This window comes from Manihot esculenta, chromosome 10 (genome assembly GCF_001659605.2).
Source record: "Manihot esculenta cultivar AM560-2 chromosome 10, M.esculenta_v8, whole genome shotgun sequence".
Classification (NCBI taxonomy): Eukaryota; Viridiplantae; Streptophyta; class Magnoliopsida; order Malpighiales; family Euphorbiaceae; genus Manihot; species Manihot esculenta.
In genome coordinates, this window is record NC_035170.2 from 17,428,216 (window position 1) to 17,438,750 (window position 10,535).

At 34.3% G+C, this 10,535-nt stretch overlaps 1 protein-coding gene across 1 annotated transcript; it reads right to left on the reverse strand.

Moving 5' to 3' along the window:
* Positions 1-421: 421 nt before the first annotated feature.
* Positions 422-9,854, reverse strand: LOC110624740 (phosphatidylinositol 3,4,5-trisphosphate 3-phosphatase and protein-tyrosine-phosphatase PTEN2A). The gene is made up of 13 exons (XM_021770018.2): positions 9,697-9,854; positions 8,136-8,586; positions 6,444-6,545; positions 6,297-6,353; positions 5,528-5,593; positions 3,427-3,603; positions 3,223-3,309; positions 3,074-3,138; positions 2,920-2,996; positions 1,847-1,893; positions 1,563-1,693; positions 1,399-1,468; positions 422-1,243 (listed from the first exon to the last, which is right to left on the reverse strand). The coding sequence occupies exons 2-13, from the start codon at positions 8,556-8,558 to the stop codon at positions 707-709; spliced, it is 1,839 nt and encodes a 612-aa protein (XP_021625710.1). The 5' UTR covers positions 8,559-8,586; positions 9,697-9,854; the 3' UTR covers positions 422-706.
* Between the last annotated feature and the right edge of the window lie 681 nt (positions 9,855-10,535).

Consider the following 10,535-nt stretch of genomic DNA (forward strand, 5'->3'; position numbering starts at 1 on the left):
TCTCTGCTACAGTGCCACTCGTCCCTGTCACTCACCTCTGTGCCCACCCGTTCCTGTCACTCACCTCTGTACGTACGGAGCTAAATAACAGAGACGAGTGGCACTATAGCAAAGAAGCAGTTATACATCACAAGTAGGGGAATCTCCTGACTAGGCCAAGTGAAGCTAAGCTAATTTAATACAATCTTATACAAATATAGTAAATCTTGTTCTCTTGATCTTAGATCATCAATAATAATATTTTATTATTAAAAAATATATTATTTTATTAATATATAACTAATTTGAACATAATTTAATTAAAATATTGAAGGTCTATTTGACCTAACAGATAAAATTGAACTTATTTAAACTTTACTAAAATGTTTAGTGGCATGTTTGAGCCTTTCACGGAAAAGATATACACACAAAACCCAAGGTGTTTAGAGTATAGGGACAGAATTGCATAAATATTTAGTCTAATAATGTACAACTTATCAATGAAAGTAATAAAACAAATCGTACCACAGCTTAATGCAACTATTATTCATTCGTTCAGCCTACTTTGACATAGACATCTGATAACCCAGAAACATACATGTACATCGTAACAAAAAATAAAATTTATAATAGTAATTGATTGAACCAACACCACTGCTGCATCTATAACTTGCAAGTCAATTTATGTACAGATCCTGCTATGAGGGCATCCGCGTTCCCCTTTTCATCACTCACTCTCATAGTCATCTTCATCTCCAAACGTGAAAACAGAAGCATCAGCAGCCATCACTTTGAACTCGCTCTCTGAGTTGTTAACCCCGAGGCCTGACACAGCTCCACCAACAGCATCAATTTTTGGCTGACTAGCAGCACGCACCTCTTGTGAGCCTGCATTTCCAAGAGAGAATTGTTCGGTAGCATGTGTTAAACTTGCAACTTGATCTGTCTTTGGACTAGTTTCAGAACCAGAAGCGGTTGTGGTTTTAGGTCCTCCATCTGCAGAAGCAGCCTGAGCTTGCCTTAGTTTTGAGGAAACAGATTCCTCCGCCTCACTGTCTGAAAATACATCATCTTTATCATTTCCCCGGCCTTTATTTTGGTTTGGAGCAGCTGCAGCAGCATTGGCATCAACTGGATTTGGAGCAGCACTTGAACTTTCATTTGACTTCTCAGCAGCAGTTTCTTGGTTTGGCCCTTTAGGGGCAGCACCATTATAATCAACTAGCACAACCTCCACCTGGAATCCTGGAGAAGGTAGTTTCCGCTGCACAAAATCCATCCAGATCGTAATGGAAAGTTGCCAACATAATGAAGAGAACAATTTGAGACACTAAGATTGACAAAGGAACAACCCCTTTCACTACAGCCAATGATTATATCAATATAAGAGTGCTTTGCAGAGATAGGTGTTCTACTTACCTTGTCAAACCCATCGATATCGCTGGTATTTAAAACCTTTCTATTTTCCATCATTGTTGTGTTTAACCAACTGAAATTAAAAAAGCAATCAGTAATACGACTTGTTTTAACTGGTGAAAACTAATATGGCATCTGCTCATGGGGAATCAGACTTAAATACTAACAAGTAAAAATCTCCTTGGCGGTCATGAAAATGGACTTTAAAGTCTCCAGACACCTCTGCTAGACCAGGTTCCCCCGGCAAAGCAAAGACCATAACCCCTTTCTTTGGTGCACTAAACCAATAGTCTTCTGGCTGTAGAATGAAGTATGTTCCAGCAAAAACACATCCCCAAAATAAAAAAGGCACGAAAGAGTTTGAAGTCAAAAACAGGAATCCAAAATTAATGGAGCCTTGGCATAACAAGCACTTGGAATCAACACAAACCAAAAACTCAAGAAGACCTACCGACAAATCTGCAGTTCTGGGATGCTTTTTTGTGGAGAAAAGAACACCTGTCATTAGGGAATGCATCAAAGGATACCCAAGCTTTTATTGATTAAAATAGCAAATTACATATGCAATCAAGCCAGAGTACTATAATTTTTACTTGTGTCCTTGCTCTACATTTTTCACTTCTTATTCTCTTGATATACCTTTTATATTTGTGCACAAGTAATTCCACGGCTGAGACTGCATTAATATTTTGAGTGCTTCAACTATTGATTACCTAAGAAGGCCCTAAGCTCAAGTCTATGAAAGCAGTTTTCTATTAAATGATCTCTCTTTTGGATCTTAGTGTCTTGAATATTGTTAAACCATCCTTATAAAATAATGCAATGACATTGACCAAATGAATAAACTTTTTTCCTGTCACAAGTGTTACTCGTCTGGCAGGCATGTGTGGGATAGGAAGTCCATGCCCCATAAAATTTTCAATATGCTCCAGAGACAGCAACTTCCAGGTTTGCATTGACAATTAAAATGATTACATAAACACAGATAACACGATCAAATAAATAAAATCAAACCAAACAAAAAACTTCCACTGTGTTTGGAAGTTCATATTGGATCATCCATGTGATAGGATAAAGAAAGGAATGAGAGGTTAAAGTCTCCCATGCCTGGAAGTTCAAGGGATAGTAAAGGATGTTAAGGAAAGAATAGTCATCCTCATATTCAAACAATAGGTTTAATGTGAAAGGAGAGAAAACTCTTATTCCGTCAATTTTGATGGGAAAGCAAAATGGAGTATGATGAGATGACTAACCCCTTACCCTTTCCTTTTCAACCTCATTAAAGTCCCAAACAAGGAATAGCTCTTACTCAAACTTTTCCTTTCCTATCCCTCCATCCAAATGAAGTGTTCAGGAATAGTTTCAATCTTCTCGTGATAGGTTTAGGAATGAGTTAGTACTCATGATAGGTCAAAAGAAAATGAAACCCATCACGAGATATACATAGCACTATGTAATACTCAAGTACAAAAAAATTCTAAAATAAGAAAATAAAAGAAACGTAGTAAGAATACCACAACGCACCATTATGATCAGAGACAGTAATAGAGGGCCTGATCCAATAAGGACATCGATGAAGCCGAAACCCCCTAAGCAAGCACCTGCACAAGATCGGATGTCATCATTTGAGAGAGAGGGGAAATAATAACTCATATTAGACAATAAGCCAGAAGTATACCTACGCCCTGGTTGGTTTTCGCCATTGAAGTATGTTAAGATGCGTTCGAAGTATTTTACATATCTCTAAAGAAAAGAATAAAAAACAATCAGACAAGACTATGCATGCCAAATGTTCAGTTTCAATAAAAATAGTAACAATTTGCTCACAATTTGACTAGGCAGAACAAGCCCTTTTCCATCAAAACACCTCTTCTGGTTGTAGTAATCAATGGACTCTTCAGCAGTAGGAAAGAACTGGAGAAAGATTGCAAATTAATCTACTATTAAAAACTCCGCACTAGCAAAGTTACACTAGATACTCCAACAAACTCATCTTCACTCAAGAATAAAGTCAAAAAGAAAAGGGGGCACCTTCAAGTATAGAAGAAGGCTAGAAATCATCAGCCCTGTCCTTGCCATTCCAGCTTTACAGTGCACCACAACAACATTCTCAATATCCTCCTTCAACCACGAGTATGCACTTTGGCAAAATGATATTATCAGTTGAATTGGTGGGCAATTGTGGTCATCAAATGGAAAGCTAGCCACCTGATTAAAGAGTTTGACGCAACATTTAAAAAGCTAAAAATATGGTGTTTCTCTAGGCATCCAGATCAACAGAGGAACCATCTTAGTGAGATTAAGCTTATAGAATATCTTAACATTAAAAACAAATCAAACTGATGCCATACTCATACAGAGTGAAAAGATCAATATCACATATCCAAAAAGTGCAAATGATGATAATTTCATCTTGTGTAAACAGACAAGAGAAGGAAAACACATAAACCGCTTTGCAATTTGATTGAAAAGGTTAGAGAGATGTTGACATGTAAAAAAGCAATCTCACAGAGATATTTGTAACCTTATCAAGATTAAAATAATCAATCTATAAAAGCTGTTATCGAACTTTGAGCTGGGTGTAGGCAAGTTATAAAGAATGCGTAAAAGCAGCAGCTGATGCATAATCTCATCATTAGTTTTTCTGTTAACAACGCATTTGCTTTCTGCTGCTTGCATTGACAAGACTTAAGCATCAGATCTAACTCACCACTTTACCTTCATCATTAAACCAAGGCCAGGCAAATAAAATCTACATCAATTATTACCGCATATTGATTTATTTATTTAATATCCCGCATAAGCAAAAGTTTGAAGGCATGTGCTTTTCTAGTGCCTGAAAGAAAAATTGAGCTCCTCTAGAAGCTCCAACATCTAACTCCATTGCCGTAATTTCTTTTTTTTAATCAAATATTTTACATCAAAAATCCAAGTCTTGATAATGACTGTAAAACCGCAATTTATTAAAATTGAACATAAAGTAAAGTAACTGCTTACCAGACCTTCAAAACCTTCCAATAAAGGACATACAGGATTAACTTTGATGCAGGTTCAGATAACCACAGCTAATTAACATCATAGGCAACCTGTGGCAAGACCTAGGGATGTTTCTGGTCTAATGTCATTTCTCCTCCCTAAACCAAATTAACCACCATGCTTCCAATGCCTTATCAAATGCAATGACTCTTTGAATCTATGGAAACATGATAAGTTAAAGGAAATCTAGGCATTATTAGCTTTTCCTTAAAAGTATCATCTACAAGAATGAGTCCTTCCATGCAATAGTTGGGATGCATAGTTGTTAAGGGCTCAAGGCGTACCAAGGTGCCAAAGGGTTTTGGAGCGTAGGCGCAAGGCGCAAAAGTAATAAATAAATAAATATAAATAATTATTAAAATTAAAGAAATACAAGATAATTATTTAAGTTTATCTACTTTCATAATTATAGAATTTTCAACTTTGATGATATAATAAAATTTGTAATTACAAATTATATTTATTTACTTGTGATTTATATTTATATTTATAAATAATATAATAATTAATTTAATGGCAGCAAAAAATTAAATAAATTTAATATTGTACAATAGTATATAATTCTCTTTGATAATATAATAGCATCAACAATGAATTTTTTGTTATAAAAGTAATTCAAAATACCTAAAAATTTTTATCACATTAAAAATAAATTAAAATTAATTTTTAATATTAAAGAAAAACATGAAATAGCCAGCCATCTTTGAATACGGTGCCTGGATTGCCAAGGCAAGCCTAGGCGCAAGGCGCACTCAGGTGCACCTTGGCTCGCCTGGGTGTGCCTTTGAATCATTGCCTGCCTGGGAGTGTCAAGGCGCTGACCTCTGAGCCTCGTGCGCCTGGAGCATGAGGCGCGCCTTTAATAACTATGTTGGGATGCTGGATTCAGATCGACTTTTTCTGTCAACTTTTAATTGGTATTGTCAATCAAACAAATCTATAACCCAAATAAAAAATTGTTTAAAAAATTCTGATCCAAAACTTAATGAAAGACAACCATGATAATCTAGTCCAATGAAGTTCAGACACTCCTAGACAATGACAAATTCATAAGTACTACCAATCCCAATATAGGTAAGTAAGAAATAAAACACACCTTTCCTTCAAATAGTGATGCATCATACAGCCTCTCAGAACAAAGATTGTATACTTTGTACTTGCCCTGCTCATAGAACATATATGTCAAATACTTATATGAAAAATTCAACCAAATAGAAACTAAAATATGTGTGTCTGTGTGTAATTGCTTCAGGAACAAAGAAGCACACTTTAAGGCCAAAGACCCCCTACAAATACCAAAAGTAAGTTTCACATGCATAAGATCAACACATGAGAACTTAGATCTAATCTACTTTAAGATAAATTATAAAGAAAAAAAAGGTTCATAGTGGAAACACTTGGTACAAAAACATAAGGACATATAACTATGCAATCAATGAAGACATTTTAGAAAGTGGACTCGTGCAGACAAATGGGACAATAAAAGTTAAACAACAATAAGTTGTTTGAACTAATTCTCTTTGAATAGATATGATCAATTGAAACTCGCAAGGCATGAAGAGCCAAAAAAGACACTCACATACAGCTATTACATAAAGATTTCCACATATGAGAATATAAGTAATTAGCATAATCCATCATGTCTCCGCCATAATGCAAAGAGGGAACATAATGCATCCACAAAAGGCCGGGAAAAAATGAGAACCACTCATTTCCATGAAGCAAATTTCAACAAATTACAACTAAAGTACTGATACTCAAGGAATCAAAAATTCCAAATGCCACCATGAGCAATCATTTGACGTCAAGCAAAGAGAACACAGGCCATAAGAGAGTTGAAGCCAAAAGTGGATGTAAGTATGAACCTTGTGATGACTTTCAAAAAACTTGATCACTTCTTCCATGTGGTTTCGATAGAATCCCTGCACCACATAGCTTGATAGTTGAACTACTAACAACACAATTGATTAGGCAAATTAAAAGCAAATCATAGGGAAGATTAACTCGCTGACCTCAACATATCCAAAAAACCCAGAGCTCATATCACCAGCAGGGAACCCCATGGCAATTATATTCTCCGTGATATATGTCATATCCAAATCAAAGCCTCCTTCCTGATGAGAAGTAATGAGCATCAATTAGGAAAAAAAATATATAAATGTACAAATTCGAAATCTGATTATCATAAATGAAGAAAAAATTATCAAAGATTTATGTAAATGTAATTTAATGTTGTGATCACTTAGTCAGGGCATTACCTGATTAAGAATTAGGTTGAATTTAAGACATACAGTCCAATCTATAGATACACAAATATCCATAGCTTAGGATAGGATACAAATCTATGCAGTCAAACACCCACTTTATGGAATAGGATTATAAAACTAGCAATTGGAAGGGAGAAAAATACACAACATATGGATAATTCACTATGGAGATAACACTTCATCAACAAGACACCGACTGCAACAAAAGATTATAAAGTCTCCACCTAAATTCCCAACACATCCTTATCGTAAATATGTGTAGATCCCAATCCCATGATAGATACCAAGGGAGAAAACTCATCAATAGAGACATCTACACAATGTGATGACCCATATGCCACACTATGACCTGACTATGAATCAGACAGTCAATAGAGACTCTTCAGTAATCATACATCAGCACATTCCTTCTTTTTTGTTTTGGGATGAACACAATTTTATTCAATGGAAATAAAAGGATATGAAGGGGAAAAAAGGGATCAAGAGTAATATATCCTAAGAATGAAAACAAAAGAGAAAATGAATATGATATAGCATTTTGTACCCACTGGAGGACAATAATAACAGGCCAGCATGGTTAAGGGAAAACATCTTTTTGAAGTTCAAACTCTATGTTTGCCCAACTAAAACAACAGCACTCAGTAGACGTCTCACATTTTTCCTACTAAGATGGCAATGGGCCTTTTCACATACCTTACGTGTGCTCTTCTTCAGAATTTGTCAGATGTCTGCTGGTGACTTATTACACCACCTATTAATTTGCTCTAAACATCAAATAATACGACTGAGTTCTAGGCACTGTGATTTGGTGAATTTTCTTGATTGTGAGAAGATGAGACACTTGTAATTGCAATATAGTTCTTTTAAGATTGCTGATGCATAAATTTGGAGTAAGAGATATAAGGATCACTTTGTAAAGCTGGTAATGAGGCATTGAATACAAGCCCTAAGGCTATTTTGTTGACAATCTGGAGAGAGCAAAAGTTGAGAGTCATTTCCAAGTACAGGATCCACTCTAAAGGATTACAATATGCCAGCCTACACACTTCATTGTTGGTTGACAAGAAAGTTTAGATTGGATTTTTTTTTTTTCCAACTCTTAAGAACAACAATAACAAAAAACAAAGGATTTATAACCCTAGCATACATAAATCATGCCCAATCAATGCCTTGATTAATGACTTCTTTTTACTCATTAAAAAAGACTAACAAGATGCTACTTCTTCCTCATCAATGTTACAAGTATTTAGTATATTCCTACCTTTACGATTCAACAAATTTTAAGAGGTCTGTAGATAGATTACAGTATTCCCATCATAAAAGTTGAAGAATACAACATTAAGAAAATGTAAAATTCAAAAGAACCATAAAATATAAACATGAAAGTTTGTTTTCTTAATTAAGATTCAAATAATTTTGAAGCATCCATGATCCAACCTGGTATCTTCGCTTATTTTGAGAGACGGCATGCCTAGCCTTGACTTGTACTGCCTTTACTGCATTTTTAGATGTATCAACCAAGCCTCTTGTGATTGTTCCAATAAAACCAGGTTGCAAAGTTGTTGAAGTTCCCTTAGGACTATCATCAGCTGGAGGGGATTTTGGAGATGAGCGCAGTCCAAATCCACTAGTAAAACGAGCAAAACTTGATTTCCCAGAATTTCCAGTTGGTGAGTCATCTTGTGAGGAAGATAATGGCTGGGGAATTTTCAAACTTTTGGCCCAAGAAGCTAATCCAGCTGTGGATATCTTAGAAGGTTCATCACGTGGGGAATTATCTGCTCCAGAATCACTGGCAGCATGAGGTTCTACGGGAGCTTTAAGAGATGGAGTTGATGAATCAGCGGATCCAGAATCCATTCCCCTGACTAAGTTATCTTGATGATTACTGAAGAACAATAATCAAGGAGCATTCAAGAAGATGGCATATATGAAATCACTACAATGAACTATAAAATACAACAGAAACTGAAAATTATGTAGAATTTGAAATAACAGAAAGAATGAGTAAAACAAAGAATGACAAAAGCAAGTAAATATAGAAGCAGTTAGAGACCATATAGCTTCCAATGTCACTCAGCAAGTGTAACATTAGTTAAGAAAAAAAATGTAAAAAGATTACCAATGAGCCAAACAACATCTCATTTCTGGAAGTCTTTTTTTCTTTTCTTTTTTTTTTTTTTTCGAGTGGCTAGCCACTGAAATGAAAAAGAAATGAAAAAAGGAACAGGCATCTCTAAAAGCTGATGGACAAAATTTCAGCATCTTGCACTTCTTAATTATTTGTTCATAGATAAGCACACTTCCCTTAGTTTTCCAATTAGCTTCTCACAGACTTTAAAATCACAAAATGGAAGAAGAAAGATACTCATCAGGGAAACTAAAATAAACATGCGCATCCCATTAACTGATACAAAAAAAAAAAAAAAAAAATCCTTAAAACTGCATTTTCCACGGGGGAGTACTAGACATGACTAGCATTTTAATGGAATTGCAATGCTGTAAGAATTTTATCCATCACCACTGCTGATAACAAATACAATAAACACACACTAAGATGCTGCATAAGAGCTATCATCCCAGAGAAAAATGTGAGCATACGTATTTTGCCATTGTGATTCTTGGAAACAAAGGAAACGATAACAAGAAATGGCTATTGGAAGACAACTTTTAGCTGTTTCCACTACAATTAAGACAAATAAACTCAAATCATCCAATTGCACTCTAACTACTTGATTCATTGAATACTTACAGAAACGACTATTTCTCGCTGTAGAACAGCAATTTACACATAGAAATAGATGGACTTCCAGGAAACTTTACAGGACTCTAACTAAAACTCAATTAAAATAGATCATATTAGCCTTCAAGAACTATCCAAATTCCAAATGAATCCATTAAAGAAAAACTAAGATTAAAAATTATACATCAGGACAGCAGGAACACAAGAGTGAGGAATTAAATTAAGCAATATGAGATCTATCAAAATGACCTTTACCTTACAGAGACTCCAAGCGGAGCATAAGTCTAGTGAAGCTGAATTAGGGTTCAGAGAGAGCGAGAGAGAGAGAGAGGGAGAGGGAGTCAAGAGAGAGTATTGTATTTATCAGTTAGGCGTTGATGTTCGTGTCATTTCACGTGCTCGGTTTTGTCAACGGATCAGTAGAAATAGAAAACCTGATCGATAATTAGTATTCGTCTTAAAAATTGTAATCCGACGGTAGGGAAGGACTGGGCCTCTAAGTTTCTTTTAAAAAAATTAGAGGTATATTAATAATTTTAGATTTTAAAATTAATAATTAATTATTTAAAATATAATTTGTGAAAAAGAATTAATAAATTCAGTTGTATCTTAAAAAAAACTCAGTTGTGCTAGGCATTTTTTTCCTTCAACTCCTTCGATTTTAAGAAGATTTTTTTAATTGGATCAATATAAAATTTGTTTTAATGCTTAAATTTTAGTGTCCTAGCTCTATAAATTGATAAATTTTTAATAAAAGATTGATTATATTTCAAAAATTTTAATTAATATTATTTAATTAACACAATATTAAAAAAAATAAATTGAAAATTAAAAAATTTTATTAAAAATTTTTAAATATTAAAAAGTTAATTTTTAATAGTCAAATAAAATTATTTATAATAAAAAAAATTTTAATACGTGAAATTATAAAAATATTAAAAAATAATTAAAATATAAAATTAACTCAATTTTCATATCGAATTTTGTGATGGATTTGTAACTCTCATCATATTTTTTAAAGTCGAGCGTTTTAAAAAATTTTTTTTCTAAATAATATTGTGGATCTCCATCAGATATCGGCACCAAAATTAAAT